Source organism: Anser cygnoides, chromosome 3, assembly GCF_040182565.1.
Source record: "Anser cygnoides isolate HZ-2024a breed goose chromosome 3, Taihu_goose_T2T_genome, whole genome shotgun sequence".
Lineage (NCBI taxonomy): Eukaryota > Metazoa > Chordata > Aves > Anseriformes > Anatidae > Anser > Anser cygnoides.
In genome coordinates this window covers 66,020,932-66,040,305 of record NC_089875.1, presented here as the reverse complement: position 1 = coordinate 66,040,305, position 19,374 = coordinate 66,020,932, and the positions used below count along the sequence as shown (strand labels likewise).

General features: G+C 42.1%; 1 protein-coding gene and 1 long non-coding RNA gene across 4 annotated transcripts; both read right to left on the bottom strand.

Annotated features, from left to right (window-relative positions):
* Positions 1–140: 140 nt before the first annotated feature.
* HDDC2 (HD domain containing 2) lies at positions 141–9,880 on the bottom strand. Of its 3 annotated transcripts, XM_066994323.1 has the most exons (7): positions 9,720–9,880; positions 9,402–9,523; positions 8,377–8,479; positions 6,035–6,103; positions 4,099–4,152; positions 1,505–1,643; positions 141–280 (listed from the first exon to the last, which is right to left on the bottom strand). In XM_066994323.1, exons 1-7 carry the CDS (start codon positions 9,780–9,782, stop codon positions 186–188), a joined length of 645 nt encoding a protein of 214 aa, XP_066850424.1. In that variant the 5' UTR covers positions 9,783–9,880; the 3' UTR covers positions 141–185. The 3 variants fall into 3 exon arrangements, with proteins under 3 accessions (XP_066850424.1, XP_047921476.1, XP_066850425.1); XM_048065519.2 differs by lacking the exon at positions 4,099–4,152; XM_066994324.1 differs by lacking the exons at positions 4,099–4,152; positions 6,035–6,103.
* A 2,437-nt stretch (positions 9,881–12,317) lies between these two features.
* Positions 12,318–15,777, bottom strand: LOC136790456 (uncharacterized). Its single transcript, XR_010830395.1, has 2 exons — positions 14,751–15,777; positions 12,318–12,834 (listed from the first exon to the last, which is right to left on the bottom strand). It is a non-coding gene; the product is annotated as an uncharacterized lncRNA (long non-coding RNA).
* Positions 15,778–19,374: the final 3,597 nt, after the last annotated feature.

Genomic DNA, 19,374 nt, shown 5'->3' with positions numbered 1-19,374 from the left:
ATCGATCAAAACTTATTAAAACAACAACAAAACCTGTTCCTAGCCAAGTGGTCTCAGGATTTTCAGCAGTGAATACACATTAAAAAAAATCTGCTGGCAGAATTATTTATGTTATTGGAGGAAACACAGCACACAGAATGTAAAACAAAAAGCATTTTAATATAGCTACAGTATTTAGGAAAACCTCAGGAATGTGGATGACATGTAGCAGCTGTTTTTTTATTCCTTTCTCTGTTGATCAGAGATACCAGCTGGAGTATTTCTGGGTGAACAAACTTTCCTGCAAAATAAAAGAAAGAGAAAGTTAATGACAAATGCTCTCATTTTTCTGCGTGTGAAAGGTTGGCAGTGATGCTGCGTAAGGCTCAGAATAAAGTCCAAACCATTCTTTTAAGAAAGACAGTAGTCCCATTTTATTTCTACTATGGAATAACTATTAGACTAGTTATGGTCATTTCCTCCTGTCCCTCCCCTCACCCCCCCAGAAAAAGCTTATACAGATATTTTTGCTCTATTAAGAAATTTAAGAACTAAAAAAGGGATGCCCCCTGACCAGGACAATCCTATGCTACATATCCTGCTACAAGTAACTACTCCAATTACAGCTGCACTCAGGGAATATGCTCTAGGTTCTACTGAGAAACTAGCTTAGTTTAAGTTACTGAAATCTAATAGAAGGGCAAAGATGCCGCTAAGAAAACAAAGTATTCCAGCTCTGTTGATATTGAAGTTACATCATTTTTCAGAGAGCTTATTTCCCTAAGGAGCCACCAAGGTACAAATGGGATTTGTCGGTGACACTGGCCATTGTCTGGACAGTGTGTTAGGTCCTCTCCATACATTTGTTTGTTCTGTTTTTCCCCAGGACAGGATTACTTGTAGTCAGTCTTTTCCTGGTGTTCAAATCCCTTGCTAAAATCATAAAGACAACTATTTTACCTATGTTTCCTTTTTAATGATTAGTTTATTTTAGGAAGGTTGAGAAGCAGTAGACTAAAAAGTAGTACAACTGTACCTAAGACTTTTCACTGAGCTGGTTCTCACATGTACCTTGGGCAGCTCACACAAGACCACAGCTCATGTAGGGATAACAAATTTTACTTCACTAGTTTGTGAAACACTAAATAAATAGGAACAACTTGCTCTCAGAGCACCAGCAACAACTGAAGCCTCCTTTACACCCCTCTGATGATACAAGGAGATCCTTAAACACATCCTAGTATAGTAACAACTAAGCCTCTCTCTAGGACCAAAGCGACGTAAAAGGAACTTGGCATAAATGAGATTCAGGTTCAACACATGCAGATAAATGCAAGGTCTCTTCACTCTGCAATAATTTCCCCCAATATACTTAGGGTATTTGAGCAATGAATAAAATAACTAGCTCTCATTTGCTTTGCATGTCTATCAGAAAAAGAAGGCAATTCATATATTTCTTTTACAAAAACAAACAAACAAAAAACAAGAAACCAACCCACAACAAACGTACACACAAGTGTCATACCAGCAGTTGAATCGTAAAAATCCTGCAGTCTGCCAGGTGTGTTTTCCAACTCTTCGTACTCAAATGCTTGCAGTATCATCTCACACTGATCCAACTGTTTCACGAACTTGGCTTCTGCAGTATGCTGGTTTTCGTATTCCTGAACAGATTTGCAGATTACCAGTTATAAGAAAAAATTGTATAGTCTGAAACAGTGTCAGAAGCCCTTCATAGATCTAGAATTTCCTTCACTAGTACAAGCCACTCCATAAATATTCAGTTACCCCTTTCACACTCAAATTTAAGAATGCTATTCAGCAAAACACTTAGATACATGGTAAATTTCTATTAAATGTAATAGGATTTAAGGGCAAATTCTTTTTGCATACTTTAGCTTAACATATTGGTTTTACAAGCCAAGGTTTTGTTTGCAGGGGGGCTGCAGGGGTGGCCTCTGTGAGCAGAGCCCAGCAGCTGCCCATGTCAGATCAGAGCCAGCTCCAGCCGGCTCCAAAAGGGACCTGCTGCTGGCCAGAGCTGAGCCAGGGAGTGATGTTGGTTGGGCCCCTAGGAGAGCAGATTTAAGGAAGGGGAAAAAATCCCCTGTGGCCTGTGGAGAGGCCCCTGGTGGAGCAGGCTGTCCCCCTGCAGCCCACGGGTCCCACACGGAGCAGATCTCCACGCTGCAGCCCGTGGAGGAGCCCCCGGTGGAGCAGGTGGATGTGGCCTGGAGGAGGCTGCGGCCCATGGAGAGCCCCCGCAGGAGCAGGCCCCGGGCCGGAGCTGCAGCCCGTGGAGAGGAGCCCACGCAGGAGCAGGGGTCTGGGGGGAGCTGCCGCCCGTGGGGGACCCGTGCTGGAGCAGTTTGCTCCTCAGGGATGGACCCCGTGGTACGGAGCCCTGTGGGAGCAGTGCTTGAAGAGCTGCTGCCTGTGGGCAGCCCCCGCAGGCTCAGTTCGGGCAGGACGGCATCCCGTGGGAGGGACCCCACGGGGAGCAGGGGCAGGGACGAAGCACCAGGGACTGACCGCAGCCCCCATTCCCTGTTCCCCTTCGCCACTCAGAGGGAGGACGTAGAAGAAGGTGGATGGGGCGGAACAGGGGAAGGTGTTTGTAGTTTGCTTTTAGTTCTCACTGCTCTGGTTTGTTTTTAATAGGCAATAAATAACATTAATCTCCCTATGCTCAGTGTCTTTTACCCATGATGATAATTGTGGAGTGATCTCCCTGTCCTTATCTCAACCCTTGAGCCCTTCTCCATCGTATTTTCTCCTGCTCTTCCTTTGAGGGTGGGAAAGGAGAGAGCAGTTTTGGTTGTGTTTAGCTGCCCATCACAATGAAACCATCACACTTAAATATGTACCAAAGTGCTTTGCTGAATCAGGGAGAATATGGAGACAGCCCTATAGGACACACAAGCTAATTAACAGGTTCCATTTAACAAAGTTTTCTACATAAAGATCTTCTTATGCCTTGCTAAGGCTATGAATTACCATGGTGTGTGCCTATGCATTACTATTACTTATTTCTAAGACCTATTTTGCACCTCTCTTCACCACTTGCTCTTTTTATAAGGAGTTGTTCTTCACATTTTTCCTGTCACTCCTCCTTAATCTCTTTGGTCTAATCCGTCTGAGCTGTTGGTCTTTATCTCTCTCCTAGGAGATGGGGAGGGCATTAATTTACGGGTTTCCTCCCCTTCAGACTTTAAGTCCTCTAATCTCTCTGCTATCTTCACCCTCACCCCATTCACTGTCAGTATGTATCTGTGAGTCGTTCACATTTCTAGGCAACTTGAACAATTTTGCTGCCATTTGCCTCTAGTGATGGTTGCAGACAGGTTCACCTGTCTTTTCTAAATCTACTGTATTGAATTTGAATCCACTATTGAATCTACTGGTCTTCTCCTGACTTCGGCTGCAGGAAAAGGCTTCTTTCCACACAAGTTATCATTGCCTTGACACCCTCAGCAGGTCTGACCCCACTCATCATCCCCACCACAGATAATCAGACCAGAGGCTTCAGTACACACCAGGCCCATCTGTGCTGCCGCACTTATTTATTACACTTACTGCTTTACATTTGAAAGTCAGAAATCCAGATTTTGATAGCCATGATTGGTTCAATACACTACTCTACTTGAACTTAAATTATCCTTTAAGTTCTCAATTTCATTTTTATCATTATTTTAATGATCAATTTATTTTCAGTGTTTTTATCTTCCTCTCCTCCATTCAATCTGAACTTTACCCCATATTTTATTTGTTTAAATACTGAAGGTTATTTTCTATTTATTTCTACTATTTTGTTTTTTTTGGGGCCACTGAAAAGAACAAACACTTCTGGCAGCATTAAAAAGGTCAACTTCAGGAGGAGAACGATGGCTTGTAAAGGTCTGTTCCACCTCCAGCAATTAACTGGGAGTATCAACCTGTTACTGATCTTTGTGCCATACAACTCACCCGATGTTATTCATACCTCAGCTTACATTAACCTCAAGAAACATCAGCTATTATATGTGCAGCTGGGCACAGTGCTCAAATAAACACTTATTTTTTTCTTCCCCACAGGTGTTTAAGAATGTGAAATGAAAGCATACTTGGGAAAAAGAGTACCTGGTTCTTCAAACACCACAGTCTGGCTTTTAAAATGACTCCTGTGATTTTGTTCTTGAAAATAAAAAAGCAGGACAGAGCTGAAGCATGCACACCTATTTACTTTAATTTTTTTTTTTTTTTTCCAAACATAACCTGAAGGAAGCTGGGAAATAAAACTATCTCAGGGGCATCTTTTTGCTACCTCTCCCCTGCACTACACAGATGCACTTGAAGACTGCCCACCAGTACAAACCAAAGCAGCAGTCTTCCCAGGGCTGAAGGGAAGCACGGGCCAGAGACTAGGGCTGAGCAGTACAGGAAGAGCTCGGTAAGAGTCTCAACAGATCTTCTCCCAGCCACTGTTCAGCTCTGGGCTATAACTTTCTTCACTCACAAAGAGAGAGGGAAATGCCTCTGGCTAGCTAAGAGCTGCATATCAAACCCAGTGATCATGGGCTTCTTATTTTCTGCCTTAAAAAAAAAATCTTTTTAAAAAGTACTTAGTTGTTCCACTTAAAATAAGACTAGAGGGACCGCATGTGAATATTAGATTTTTAGGTTACACTCATTGCTATGTAGGTTACGCTCCGACTGCTACACTGGAGATGCAAAACCAATAAGTTATCCTAAAGGTAGAAACAAAGAACAAAAGATCAAAAGCATGCATATGTTAAATTACAGTTAATGGGCATGATAACAAGCTAACATGCTGAAGAACTAACTGAATACTGAATCAGCTCCTATACAGGCAGAAGCCTGAGGCAAAGAAAAACAGTATGGAAAAGAAATTCTATAAGACTAATCTTATCTATCCTAAACTCCTTTTCTTCAATTTTAGCAGCTTCCCGAGGAAGAAGGAACCAGTGTGTACTAAACAAATGCACATATGCTATTTCCTAGATCTGGTTGTGCTGATTTATGCCCTTTACCTTGAAGTACAGCACTGAAAACCCAACCCTGCTGCCAGCTTCAACACACAACTACAGCAAGAAAAATGAAGCAAAACAAGCAGGTGGTTATAATCCAAGGCAGAAATTGGCTGCCAGTATCTGGAATTTAAATACAGCCCAAGTGGAAAGGTAAGAATGCCAGCACAAAATACAGCTTCAGGTTACAGAGGCCAAGAAACATAACTGTTTGCAACACAGTGTGAACAAGAGTTTGTGAATGCATTTGTCTTCATGCGATTGCATGCCAGGAGAATATAAAGCACAGTAATTACAAACATGAAGTCTTTGGAAATAATCTGATCACCCCTAGTTTATAACAGATCTTATCAATTAATTTTCTGATGCATGAGTTCACATCAGAAAGTTAAATCACACTCAAATACAGAAGATACTTTCCAATACAAACATTTAAGGTACCCAATACCAGCCAGCAATCAGCACTGTTTGTAGAAAAGCACTATTGTTTTGTCAGTACTTCACATTTAAGTATAAGCCAAAATCTACTAGCAAATATTTTAGCTTAATGGGATGTCTAATAAAGAAATGGATGCCACATAAACTATTACATGTATAAAAAGCAGAAAATACTCCAAGATATAATCAGTTGCCATTGTTTTTTTCCTCTATTATGAGCTGAAAACAGCCAAACGTCAACAAAAGAGATAATGTGGTAAAAATAAAAAATAAATAAATAGATCTTTCTCCAAGAGTGCTGGATGCAGAAGATATACCCTTCTTTCAGTTGTACACACCATGCCCAGGGCAGGTCCATCTGGAACTTTGAGAGGCCAAAGGCAGAGACTGGTTATTCTGCCAAAGTTTGGGGTTCCCTTTTAAAAGGGATTCGTAAGTGACCTTGATTCACACTGTTAGCTTTACCTCCAAAGCCAATGAATCTACCTTGCTTGAGATCAAAATAAGAGATGACAGTTCCATGGGTCAACAGAAAGAGCATAAAGGGTTACCCTCAATCTTAGCAGAGGACTAAAAGAATGCAAACTTACTTCCCAGAGTTCATAGATTTCTTTTTTGAGGTCCTCTGATAGAAGCTGGGTCAGCTGCTGCATAGCTGCCTGAAAAATAGAAGCCATTTGTACATAGCCATTTTTGAGTGAGTGAAAATATACTCAATTTATCACTTTTTTTCCTGAAGAATTAATTACCTGTTACCAAGTTTGTGGAAACATATACTACACAACATATTACTTGAAAGTGCATGTGTACATGAAATCTTCCAGAGGAACAGAAGGACCACTTGGTAGAGGATCTTTTATGAGACCATTTAAGTGAATTGCTAGAAAGCTAATCTGAAAAATTAAAAAATAAAAATATCTTCAAGAATCCAAAAAGAAGCCCAGAGCAAAACAGGCAAGTCAAATAGCTCTGCCTTCCAGATTTAACAAGTCAAGGCAACATTTGTACTTACTGGGAAGATTATAGGTACAGTTCATAGAAGTAGCTTTAAAATCTGAATTCCTAGTGCTGACAAACAACTGTCCTCACCCAAACTCACAACTAGCCCATTTGCACTAGTAGGGCTGACAACAGCTACTGACACAGGCAATGCAACATAAGCCTTTAAAAAATATCTGATTTTGAAAAACAGACAACAAAAATCCATTTAATACTCTGCAGCAATAAAACACAGTACTCCCAGACTGAAATACCATCTGCTCACCAACAGTTTTGGTAGAAGATTTAACACAATATCGAACTGATGGTATTACCAGCAAGCAGAAATTGTTCTGCATGCTCTTTGTATTCTCCCAGCTAATCAGTCTCGTTTCTACTGTTTTCCTAGCAACACTTAGGGCTGCTTCTGAAACGATCAACATCACAGGGAAGACAAAGGTTTTATGCCATAATTGTTTCTCCACTTGAAACGTAGGACACAGTTATGCAATATGACTGAGCTGAATCAGCTACTCCCCATCACTGGGGAGCACCTTTCAGCTCAGATTTCATCAAAATTTGATGTTAGCAGGGCAAAATGACAGGTAATGCCAAAAAAAGGTAGGATTTTTTTTGTTGCCTTTTTTTTTTTTCCGGTTTCTTTGTTTCTTTTAGTTTTCTGCTGCCTTAGCCTTAGTGAGACTAGCTGATTAAACAATGCACAAGCAGACTAGCTTGCTCTACAGCTTACACTGAGCTGGTTGTGAAAGGGAAAAAGAGAACTCAGAAGCAGCAGCAGCATATGGATAATTCAGTACAAGCTATCTAAGCTCATGAAGCTGTTACCCTTACTGTATTTTTACAGCAAAGTATTTAACAGTTAATTTAAGTGTTTAATGCTTGATGCTGCTTCCTACTAAGTCAACAAAAAAGCCCTTAGCGAGCTAAATGAGATCTGCAAGGAGCTGCAAATACTGAAGAAAAAAATAACATTCTTAGGCATCAAAACACTTTTTTCATTTCCTAAATACAAATTAGAATTTCCTCTATTGAACGTGAACCCTGAAGGCTTTAGGGAAAGAGGTGTTTTTTTTATTCAATGTAAGGGCACACTAGAAAGTACACTGAAATAAAAAAAAAAACTAAAATTATAGTCAGTAAAGATAGTACTTCAAGAACACTGAATACTGCTTTGATCTTTAAGTTCCACTTCCTTAGCAAAAAGCTTACTCCTAGAATTAATCATAACCCTCACTCCCAAGTTTTAAAAAAGTATGCATAAAAGTGGGGAAAAAGAAATCACTGCAACGTTTTTTACACTTTGAAGAGCTAATGGTAGCCTCAAAAGAAATTCCGAGGCACCATGTTGCCCTCTAGCTGTAACTGAAGGAGTGGTTTACATTTTCTTCAAATAAAACATCAAACTAGGAACGATAAGCCAAGAGTTTGGATATGTACAAGGCCAAAAATAAAATAATTCTAGCCACACTGCACTCAGGAATGAATGACAAAAAGAAATGATACCTGTGTTTGGAGTCCTGTGCAAATTGTTAAAAACAAACAAACAAAAAAACAGTGTATGTCACTATCAAATTATCTGGCACCACACATCTGCCATTAACCATCACATGCTATTATCAGTGAACCTACTCCCTGCTCCTTCCTGCTTGATAAGGCTGTCAGCAGGACTAACTTAGGCTACCAAAAATACTGCTAGCTTGGGAACAAATTATCAATGTGATTACTTCAAAGATTCTCCTTCCGTAACTTTGTACTTTGTTATGTTACATGTTAAAAAAATATTAAAACAAGCTGAAAACTTTGGGTGTTAGTGGCCTACTTGTGCAATGCCAATGACAGTGTTAGGTTGCTTTGAGGGTCTCTTCACTACCAGCAGAGCATTTAAAACATTCAAAATGCTTGGCAGATGTGGTTTCACAGCTTATGTCTATACCTCTTCTCTCCTGTGTTTCTCCTCTTTTGAGATGTTGTCTGCAGGAGCAATATCTCCAACAATGCATTCAGCCATATCATGAACCAACGCTAATCGTATGCATCTGACAAAAAGCAAAGACAGAATAATCATTTTTTCAACATTTTAAGTTATGTCTTATTATTCATAAAGCTAAGAGCCCCCATAATTTATCCCTTTCATATATAGAGAGAGATTTTACATAATACATTTCACTTCTTTGCTAAGGGCCTAAGGGCCTTGTTTTCCATTTAGACATGATTTTAATTCCCAATTTCTATCTCCTGCTGCTTGTAAATATAGATATAAGTAAAAATATAGTTTGCACAATAGCATACAATTCAAAAGTAATGTATGTAGTTTTCACATCTCAGAAAACCAAGCATACAAGAGCTACCTACATTATACACTTCACATTATCCCTGTAACAGGTAGAACGTAATCTGCCGCCACCCCAAATTCAATTTATAAGCTGACAAAACATGCTTGCAGCTAAGCAGCTATGTCAGCCTGTAGCACAATCCTCAAGAAAGCCTTCACTGCTTTCATCAGCTCCTGAAGTGACAGCAAATATGATCCCATACTGTACTTGACAACTCGTTCAATACTAATGATGCTCTCTCTTCTATGCTGTATGATTTATGAGGCTCCCGATTGCTGCTGAGTGCTAACTCAGCCTGCCCAAATCCACCGAGAATGTCTTTGCCTTTGTTGTCTGTTGCTTCAAACTGCCTTTTACCGGGATGCCTTCAGCTTGCTTGTCTCAGGCTTGAGGGAAAGCCAGCTCAGAGCCTCAGCACTCTGATTTTAGTGATAAAAAGCCTTCGTCCCGTTCACCTCTCCAGGTAAACAGCTCAAAGGATGGAGGGAAGGGATGTGGGGAAAGCACTTCAAACACCGTCGGTGGGCCTTAAGAGCTCCTCCTCAGCAGGACGGCTGCTCTGAGCGCTGTGCCCGCAGCTCCCCCGTGGCAGCACCAGGCAGGGGAACCAGAGGGTCTCTCTCACCTGTCCTTGTTCAGGTTTTTGTCCTCGGTCACCAAGGCCATCATCGCCATCCTGTACATGTGATCCGACACGCTCTCTGGCTTTGCCACGTTCCTGTACACCCATCCCGTCCGCGGCACCCTCTGCGGGAAGGGAGCACCGCGGTCACTTAAAGGGGGAAACCTTAGGTTTTGAAGCGACACGTGGGCAAATTCCGCCCCGCTGCCACCTCGGCGCTCCGAGGCACCTGGATCTGCAGCCGGCAAGCCCCCGGCCCCCCCCGGCCCCCCCCGGGCACCTCTCCCCCGCCGCCCTGCCCTCCCGTCCCCGGCCCGGCACCTTGAGCTGCCCCAGCAGCCGCAGGAAGGCGAGCAGCCCGCCCCCGCTGCCCCCCGCCGCCATGGGCCGCCCGCTCCGCTTCCCGAGCGCCCTCCTCCTCCTCCCCTTCCTCCTCCTCTTCCTCTTCCTCCTCCTCCTCTTCCTCCCGGCCGCGGAGCACGGCCTGCCCCGGGGGGCTGCCGCGGCAGCTGGCCAGCACCTCCCCGAAGGCCGGGGAAGGGGAGAGCCGCCTGGCGGGCGTGGGTGTAAGGTCCAGCGGGGAGTTTTTACACCCAGATCTCCGGCTCCCCTGTGGCTATTACCTAATCGATTAACCGCAATCAGTACTCTAATAATAACAGCTCAGGCCGAGGAGGAAAGCAACGGGAGAAGTCCGGGTGTTTGTGGATGTGACTGCTGTGATAACGGGAACGTGGTGACTTACCACGGCCGCAAAAACAGAAGAAGAAATCCTTCCATGTGCAGGAAAGGAGTAGATAAGATTACAAGGGGATAATTACCTGACCCAAATCACAGAGACACAGAATGGGTGAGGTTGGAAGAGACCTCTGAACATCATCTAGTCCAACCCCCTGCCGAGCAGGATCACCTAGAGCACATTGTGCAGGGTGGCATCCAGGCGGGTTTTGAATATCTCCAGAGAAGGAGACTCCACAACCTCTCTGGGCAACCTGTGCCCGTGCTCTGTCACCCTCACAGTAAAGAAGTGCCTTCTCATATTCAGAAATTGCTAGCAATTCTTCAGTAAATTGACAATAAAGAGACGGACTAAGAGTAGACTTTCAATTTTAAGTCCACTGGACCTGGACCTGGAATGGCCTCTTTACACTCATTGTGTAATGTCCAGCACACAACTGATGTGCAGAAACAGCAATAATTAAAGGGCAGACAGCAGTACTGGGGGTGGTGAGAGGGGACAGGAGCCTTAATTACTCCAACGATGTGACACAAGTATACATACAGGTCACATAACTCTCCGTTGCGATGAAAGGGTCAGAAATGAAGTGTAACCACAGGCTGCACAATCTTTCCTCATCAGTATGTTTTCTTCTGATTAAATTCCCTACACTTGACAAGCTTTTCTTCAAATCTTAAAATTGCCACAAAGGTAGAGGAGTAGAAGCTGGGCTGTTATTGATATAGGCAACAGCGACAATTCTTGGTGAGGCCTTCTCTGTGAGTAGCTCATAGTTGGTCAAAACTGATCATATCAATGACCACTTAAGCATGTAGCATGCTTTTTCTTTTCCTCTTTTTTTTTTCCTAAAACAAACAAACAAAAAAAATCATCATAGTAAATGGAAGAAGCTAATGTAATTATTCAGAGAAAAGAGTGTTGTTATCACAGTTGCTGCACTAAGAGATTTAAGGTTATAGACTCCTGAAATCTGGCTACAGTCACTTCTCCTCACTTTTGCAAGTTAAATAAAAACACCAAATAAATACACTTAAATAAATAAATACACTAAATAAATAAATACACTAAATAAAAACACTTTGCAATCTGTAGCTTTTCAAAATGCATTGCATTTCTTTGTTATTTTTATATTACCAATTGAAATAGCAGACAATGGTTTAAATGTGGCAATTAAATATTCCGCTTTCAGTAAAGAACATCTGCAGTTTGCCAGATATCAACAGATGGCAGAGTATTTTTATTTTTTGCTCCCGTGTATACTTAAACACACTCCCAAATAAATAATACAGCCCAGATGCATTTTGGTCGCAATTTAAAAGCTATCTTCCCACAATAAACAAGGGAAGACATCAGTTTTACATTTGTATACAATCATAGAAATGTTGGTTGGAAAGGACCTTTGGATATTGCATAGTCCAGCCTCCCCACTGAAAGTAGGTCTGATTACAGTGTTGCCTTGACAGCTCTCAAAACCATCCAACCCTGGCTCTCCCCCCCAAAACAAAACAAAAGAAAACAGAACAACAACATGTTATTTGTCTGGGTTAACTGTCTTCTAAGTAAATAATATCCTCCTTGAACCTCCCAAGCCATTTCTGGCCGTTGGTTGTTGTTCTGTTGCCTACTATTACCAAGAAGAGTTTAGCTCTGTCCTATTTGTAAACCCCTTCAAGTAGCTGTAGGCTGCTACTATGTGACCCCTCGCATTCTTCAACAGACAAGACAGGCCCAGCTCCCTCAGCCCCCAGCGGAAGTGATTTAGATTGTGATCATCTTGGTAGACCTTCTCTGTAAACACTCCACTTGAACTGAAGCAGCACACTGTCCTGGCAAGGCCTCACCACCAGCAAGCAAAGGGGGACAGATCAACTATCCCCCTCTGTCAACTGGCCATGCCCCTAATGTAGGCCTACTCAGTGGTTTTGCCTTCTTTGGGATGAGCACGCTGTTGCTCATATTGGACTTTGGGTTTCACATAACCCTAGGTTCTTCTCAGTAGAGCTGATCCCCAGCTCCATTTCTTCACATCTGATACCAACAGAAGGGCTTATTCTGTCTTGGGTGCAGGGTTGCACATTTCTCCTTGAACATGTTAAGCCTTCTGGCAGCCCAGCCCTTAAATTTCTCGAAGTCTCTCAGAAATGAAGCTCTACTTTTTAGCGTGTCAATCATTCCCCCTACCTTAGCATTATCTGAAAGTAGGCTGTGGGTATGTCCTGTCTCACTGTCCAGGTTTTTGATGAAGATAACGAACCATGTGAGCCCTAGTAACAACCCCTAGAGTATTCAACTTGCTGTAGGCCTTCAGGAAGGTTATCAAGCCATCAACTGCTACCCACTGAGCTCAGCAGTACAGGAGGTTTTCAGTTCATCTAACAGCCAGCTTGCTCATGCCATATTTCCTCAGTTTGCAAGTGAAAATGCTGCAGGAAATTATTTCAAAAACTGGACTGAAGTCAAGATCTGTTATATCCACTTGCTTTCTCCTTCTCCATGTAGCCAGCTACTTCATCATAGGATGCAGTCAGGTTGGTCAAATATGATTTGTCCTTCATAAATCCATACCAGCTGTTTTTGATTGCCTTCTTGTCCTTCACAGGTCTCTTTCCACCAGAGCTTCATCAGCTTTCTTTATCTTGCAGTCTTTCTGGCTGCAAACGGATTCTTTCTGGTTTCTGGGCAGTAGTTGCATACCTTCTGAACTTAGACAAACACAAAAATAACGCAGAGTAATTTAATTTGTATTTTAAATAAGATGTTGTGTCTAGTTCAACAGTGCTATTTTTAAGTCTAACTAATAGCAGATATTTTGCCTTTTAACCCTTTCTGAAGGTTTCTATTCAATGTTTAATATATACAGCTCTTTAAATCTTATAACCCACTTGCTTTTGCAATTTCTTTAACACTTTTTTAACATGGATAGGTCTTGTACAATACACATAAGGAGGCATGTTTTTCAGTTTTGTGTGATAATTTCTTTGCCATCGGTGTCCTTAAGATGCATTTCTGGAACCAATTCTCCTGTGACATTAATGAGGCTATGTTGCAGTCCCCAGCTGTGGCTGTCCTATAGGTTTAGAGAATGCTGTCAAACTCAGCATGCCCACATACACAGTTTGATTTTCTATTGCACTTAAGAACTCTGCTCCATTTGAAGCCTTTGGAGCTGTGAATGCTCTGGAGACCTGAAGTTTCCAGCAACATTGAGAAGAATAGAAAGCCTCTATGTAACAGTTGCTGAACACGGCAACAACATCATTTCACATACCCATGGGGAACAATTTCCCAGGCATCAGCTAAAAATAATGCTGTGAATTACTTCTTTTCAGCATGTAATACATTTATTTAAATACATACATTTGAACATACTGTTTATGTGGATAAAATATACATGAGATACACTTGTACTTAATGCAACCCTTGTAATTCTTTAAAATTTTTAGGCAAACAGAACTGCTTATTTACAGTATTTTTCTACCCCATCAGTACTTTCTCCCAGGTTTCTACCCTGGGACAATACTAGAGCTATAATTCATGAGTATTTTCAAGTACTAATCATATGCATTGTGAATAGTATTAAATACATACAACTTTTGTAGGGCTGGGGGACCATAATATAGTACAGATTTTAGCTCTTTTAAAATCTAATGTAATTTTACTTTTGACTAAGCAGCCTGAAAACAGCAACAAATTTGGGATGCCCAGGTCCTTACAATTTTAATCAGGTTTTTTATGTAATCAAGAAACTAGCAATGATTTGCCAAGTCTCCATACAGGATATTGTGATAAGGTTTAAGGATATTGATGTTAAAGTTAAAGTCTTAATCTTCCATCAGTCTCAGATGGCTTTCTTTTCCCGTCTTTCACTATAACAGATGGCAATTCTAAAGGAGAAATGCGAAATTATTCGTCTTGCTAGTGATGAGTAATTATCATTTAGTAGCGGGAGATGGCGCACTTTGCCCACAAATCCTTACTTCGACCACAAGCTTCTACCAAATGCCAGGATAAAATTATGTTTTAATTTCTTTAAGAAAATAGCACTGGGGAAAAGGGACGTTTTACACACTTGGCACAGTAATATGAAAATCATCTCTGCAAATGCCAGATGACTGGAGAAAGAAATTTTAACTACTTTGAAGGTGGATCTTAATCATCTTGTGCTTCACTTAACGTAGTGCCGATACTAGCACTTGGGATTTTGAAACCTCTAGTGTGTTCTGCTAATTTGGATTCTGCAAGACCCATGTTGGTGAAATATCTTGGGAAAAAGTAATTAATTGATTAGATTCATTTGGCATCTTCTGACAGATTAAATAAACAAATAAACAAACAAATAAATAAGTGAATAAAGTTGTGTAGTTCACTAGATATAGTAAGATGATTACGTATCACAGACCCCTAAGCAGGAACAATAAACCCTGGTGTCCTCTTTAGGAGAAAAATGATTGATAAACACTTGCCAGATACTATAAAATGTTTTATTTCTCCAAGCCTTATTTCCTTTACTTCCTTTACATGAGGTAATGTTAGCAACAAGGTAGAAGTAGCTAGTAAAATCCTAGCAAGAATCCTGAGTAATGCTACAGACAAGACCAAACAGCTGAACTTACCTGTGTGTGTGCCATGGGGCTCTTTCCTCTCTGCCACATACTTTAGCTGCGACTTCCTCTATAGTTCAAGCAGGCAAGGTTCATAGGAAGGAGGTCAACATTGATGGTGTTGACTATTGGTTTGTTATTATGTGTAAATATTGACTAAGTCCAGCCCAGAGGTAAGCAAAAGGGGTAAGACTTCATCAGTGCTAGTCATTAACACTGAAGACTGCACTTGACCAGAGAGCCTAGTGTTTCAGGAGGTTCTGGCCTTTGGACTTGTGAAGAAATTCAGATGTCCGTGTGTTGCCTGTAGGAGTAAAGGCCGTGTTCAGGCTTTGTAAAGTTTTAGCTCCATATGTGTGAAGGGGAAGTGGCTAATGCAGTTAAATGCATGTGGCCTAACAAATTGGTTAGGATCCCCTCATGCAGCCTTCCTTACTGAAAACCACTGTGAAGGTCAGTAGACACAGCCTGTGCTGGTGGTCCGTCTGTTGGTGCTCGTAGAGCTCAGGAGCTCTCCCAGTGTTAGAGTGTCAGCAAACCTGCCAAGTCTGACAGGCTGTGTTTGCGGGTCACCCAGCTGCACCCTTACATGAGGCAATGTCCACCGTCATTTACGCAGCAGGCTGTTTTCCCTCCTGTGGTCCAGCACCTCTGCTGTGGCTGCAATCTGTCATCTACCTGCAGATGCACTGAGCTGACGGACATTGCAAACGGGATTTAGCTATTGGCAGTGTAGGCGACCTGTAGGACCGCTACCAAAAAGAAAAATGTTCCCCTCATTGCTGTTGCATAACATCTTTGTCTTTTTTTTCTGATTTTCTGTCAGAACCCTTAGGAATGGCCTATCTAAACCTGCAAAATGAAGAAAATAGTCTTCCTTTATTTGCGTAGAAGTAGCAGATCAGAGGAACATGGAACAGAACTTTGAGAATAGCACATTTAACGGAAAAAAAGTCAGTTTAAAAGCAAACCAATCTTACATGAGCAGAACATTTCTAATGTAAAAAGGCATCTGAATTAGAGGATTAGGTCACACTGGCTGATTAGCATCATTTGATCTTCAGCTATTGAAAAGCCACTGGGCTTCTCAGAGAATGGAAGCATTCAAACTTTAAATGAAACCACAAGCCTGGCTTAGAAAAAACCTGCTAAACTGAAAACAACTTGCCTTGCTTCAGTAATTGTCATTTTTTCTCCGCTGCTAGGGGATGCATCCAAATCAGGATTTAGAAATCCCTCACATTTCAGTGTAACAAAGAAGAAATGCAAAACTGAATGAGTGCATCTCAGACGCTACCTGGGAGAGGCTTATAGCATGTGAAGCTTGCCTTGTTTTCCCATATCATATTTATTTCTTGTTTTGAGATGGAAGAAAGATACTCAAGGATATCTTTTTTGTTTATTTTCTTTGTAATACATTCATTATAATCTGCTTTTTTAATTGTTTTTGGGGGGAGGACAAAAAAAAAATAAAGCTCACCCTGGACCACAAGACCCATTAAGGATCTGAGAGGGACACACTGTTGACATTTGATAAGAAAGCAAGAGAGGAAGGGAGTTTTACTTATTTGTTATTTTCTAAAATTATATTTGTTTTAACATGAATGACTGATGAACATTTTCAATGAAGAAAACTTTTGTGAATATTTTAGCTTTTGCTTGGGAACCTCCAAGCAAAACCATAACAGACCAGCCTTGACCTTCTGGAATTCTCTAAGGTAAAGCAAGAAGAAAGGAGCCTTTATATGGTATTATTAAGCCCTTTGTCATTGAAAACACCAAGAACAACATGAAAATCCATGTTAAAAAAAAATACTCTGGCTACCTCTCATTTCTTTTCTGTTAAAAAGCTTATACTGTTTTCACTTATTACACTTAAATGTGTTTTGAAGGGATTTTTACAGTCCCTTGCTACTGTCAACACTGAGTAAGCAGACAGAAATTAAAGAATTTATTTCCTATCTCTAATGACCTAATGATCAGATTGCTCAAAGGTTTTTTCTGTGATCTTTAGAAAGTATTAACTAGCATGGATGAGCATTCTCTCTCTCTCTCTCTCTTTTTTTTTTTTTTTTTTTTTTGGTTAATTTGAAAAAATGGTTATTTAAGAATCATGATATTATTTTTGGTCATGGTGTTATCTCAGTTGCTATATCTGGAGCAAAGCAGTATTTAAAAATATGGAAAAGCAGTGAATATTCTAGTTTGTCCCCCCTCCCAGAGTCATGCTGTTAGGTACTGCGCATTCATACAACGAGTTTAGTTTAAGCTCAAAGTTTACTGCATTTTCAGCAGTCTCCCAAATGCCAGCCAAGTCAGACCCTGCTTAGCTTCCAAAATCAGATGTGATCAGGCATGTAACAATGTAAAGAAAAATAAACCCTCAAAGGCACTCTGAATTATAATGTGCTTTTTTTTTTTTTTTTTTTTCTGACATACAAGAAAGTACAAAATGGAAGTTTTATCACAGCTCCACTTCCTGTTGAGTTCCCCCACCCACCCTTATTACTGTGAGCAACATTTTTCAAAATAAAGGCGCACTGATTTGTTTGTTATTTTAGGCTCTGAGAAGGAGGTCAGACTGGAACACTGTCCAAATATATGCCTCCAGTCCCACTAAGGACCTATAACCATGCTTATCTTCATCCGCTGTAAACCAGTTCATTGTCTTCCAGGGAGAGCTCATGATACCATATAGCTTTGCAAGCGGCGTTATAGCTGTATGTGCACGTGCATGTTTGCAGGACCTGAAACTGCTTCATTCCTCTTGCTTCTCACAAACAGAGAGCTGCACGCAATTAGCCGCAGCCTCACGCTCCCCTACCGCCGGGCTATTATTTTGCAGACTACGGAGTGAGGCAGCTCCAAATCCTCCCTTCTCTTCTGCGACCCCACATGGCAGCCACAGCTGGCCGGCCTGATCTGTGCTCCACCAGTCCTGTGGGTCTATAGCCCCAAGGCCACCATGCCCTACTGAGGGGCTGCAGCCTCTATGGAGACTGCTAAAGGCACAATCTGCAGCGACAGCTCGGGGCTATGGTCCCTCCTCTCTCATGTGACTAAAGCATCGTGTGCACTAAAAAAAAAAATTTAAATAAAAAAATCCACTTGCTATTTTTGTCCGAATATTTGAGCTCCTCAAATATCCCAGGAATAAATGCACCAGCTCTTGGCATTCTCTTGCTAATCCAAGGAAACCTTTTGCACGGGCCTCTGCTTTCTAACCTGAGATTGACTTTAATTATCCATTATTTTGTCTTCCTCTCTGTGAGCCTCCAGCTGAATGCATTGTGCCACCCAGCATATTAGTCAATCATCACAGCTTACGGAGCGCTATACTTTACATCTTGGCTTCGGTGTCATTCATGTGCACTGAGTGGAGACAGCAAGCAGTTTTAAGACGCTGGGTAGATTTAAGCATGCTAGGGCCTGTCTGCCCCGATAGTAAATAGCTTTGCTGACATTTAAGCTGCACATGGCTTGATGTTAGGTCAAACAAAAATGTCACATTATAATCACTTTTTAAATAGCTGTTTCCGGCTCAGTTAGTACTGTATAGTTCCAGAAGAGAAAGCACTTACAAGCTGACAGACAGAAAGAGGAACCGTCTGTATAGGATGTTTGCCTAATCCCATCCCTGCCCTTGCCTGTCAGACTCAGAGGCTTTGTTTGTTTAAAAAAAAAAAAATCTGTGTATACAGTTTAATGCCACCGCACTTTTCAGCCGGGCAGACTCTGAAGACAACTCGTGAATGAGCTCTGGGGAGAGCCCTTTGATGTAGCTGTGAGGGGTTTGGGTGGCCCGGGCGGTGCAGTGGCCTCAGCAGCATGGGGCACCCGTGCTGTGTCTTGATGCGGGGACCCTGTGCTGCTGGACTGCCGCTGCTTGGAGGATACTTGTAAGCAAAATCCTAATGAGCTCTGACAGCAGAAAATGCGAGGGTTTTCACATTCCATAACACCATTCCTTAAATTAGGCTCTGCCTCTGAAACTCTCTGTGGAGGACGTGGACCACAGGGGAAGCCATGCGAGACTAACTTCCTCTCCCAGCCACCTCAGTTCGGTGGCTAAAGTTAGATGGTGTGACTGTCTGCATACCGTTTCAGTGAGGCTCTGGCATCCTGTACTGCCTGAAACGGCCCTGCTATCCCCACAGGGCACAGCTGTGACTTGCCAAAGAGCACAGCGGTACTCCCTGAGGGCCTGCCCCGGCCCACCCGGACCGGGCAATGCGTCCAAGCAGCCTGTGAGGAGGCAGAGACGTGGGCATGGCTTCCCTCTCCACTGCCCCAAAATGGCTGGAAGTGAGGCCTGCACCCTGCCACCTGGAAGTGTGCCTGAGGCTGCTCCTTCTTGTCTCTCTCTCCCACTTCCCCAAAATCTGTTGTGTGAAATGCCACCCACCTGCGTCTTTTGTCCACTGTGTTACAAGCCCTGCTGGGGGTTACGGGTGGTTTGTTTTCTGGCAATGGATGGCACCTTTCAGAAGGTGACAGCATTTTCCAACGTGGAACAGATCTAGAAGGCAAAGCGTGCTCCAGACGTACCTGCCTGCCACACGGAGAGTCCTGCCCAAGCACCTCATGTCCTTGATACAGATTCATCGGGGCTGCTGACCCCGGCCTGTAAGCCTTT

Coding starts and splice junctions, on each gene's coding strand:
- HDDC2 (XM_066994323.1), bottom strand. CDS start 9,782: ATGGCGGCGGGGGGCAGCGGGGGCGGGCTGCTCGCCTTCCTGCGGCTG. Junction 9,524..9,719: donor GGCTGCTGGGGCAGCTCAAG/GTGCCGGGCCGG, acceptor CCCTTCCCGCAG/AGGGTGCCGCGGACGGGATG. Junction 1,644..4,098: donor TGTGGTGTTTGAAGAACCAG/GTACTCTTTTTC, acceptor AAATCTGTTCAG/GAATACGAAAACCAGCATAC.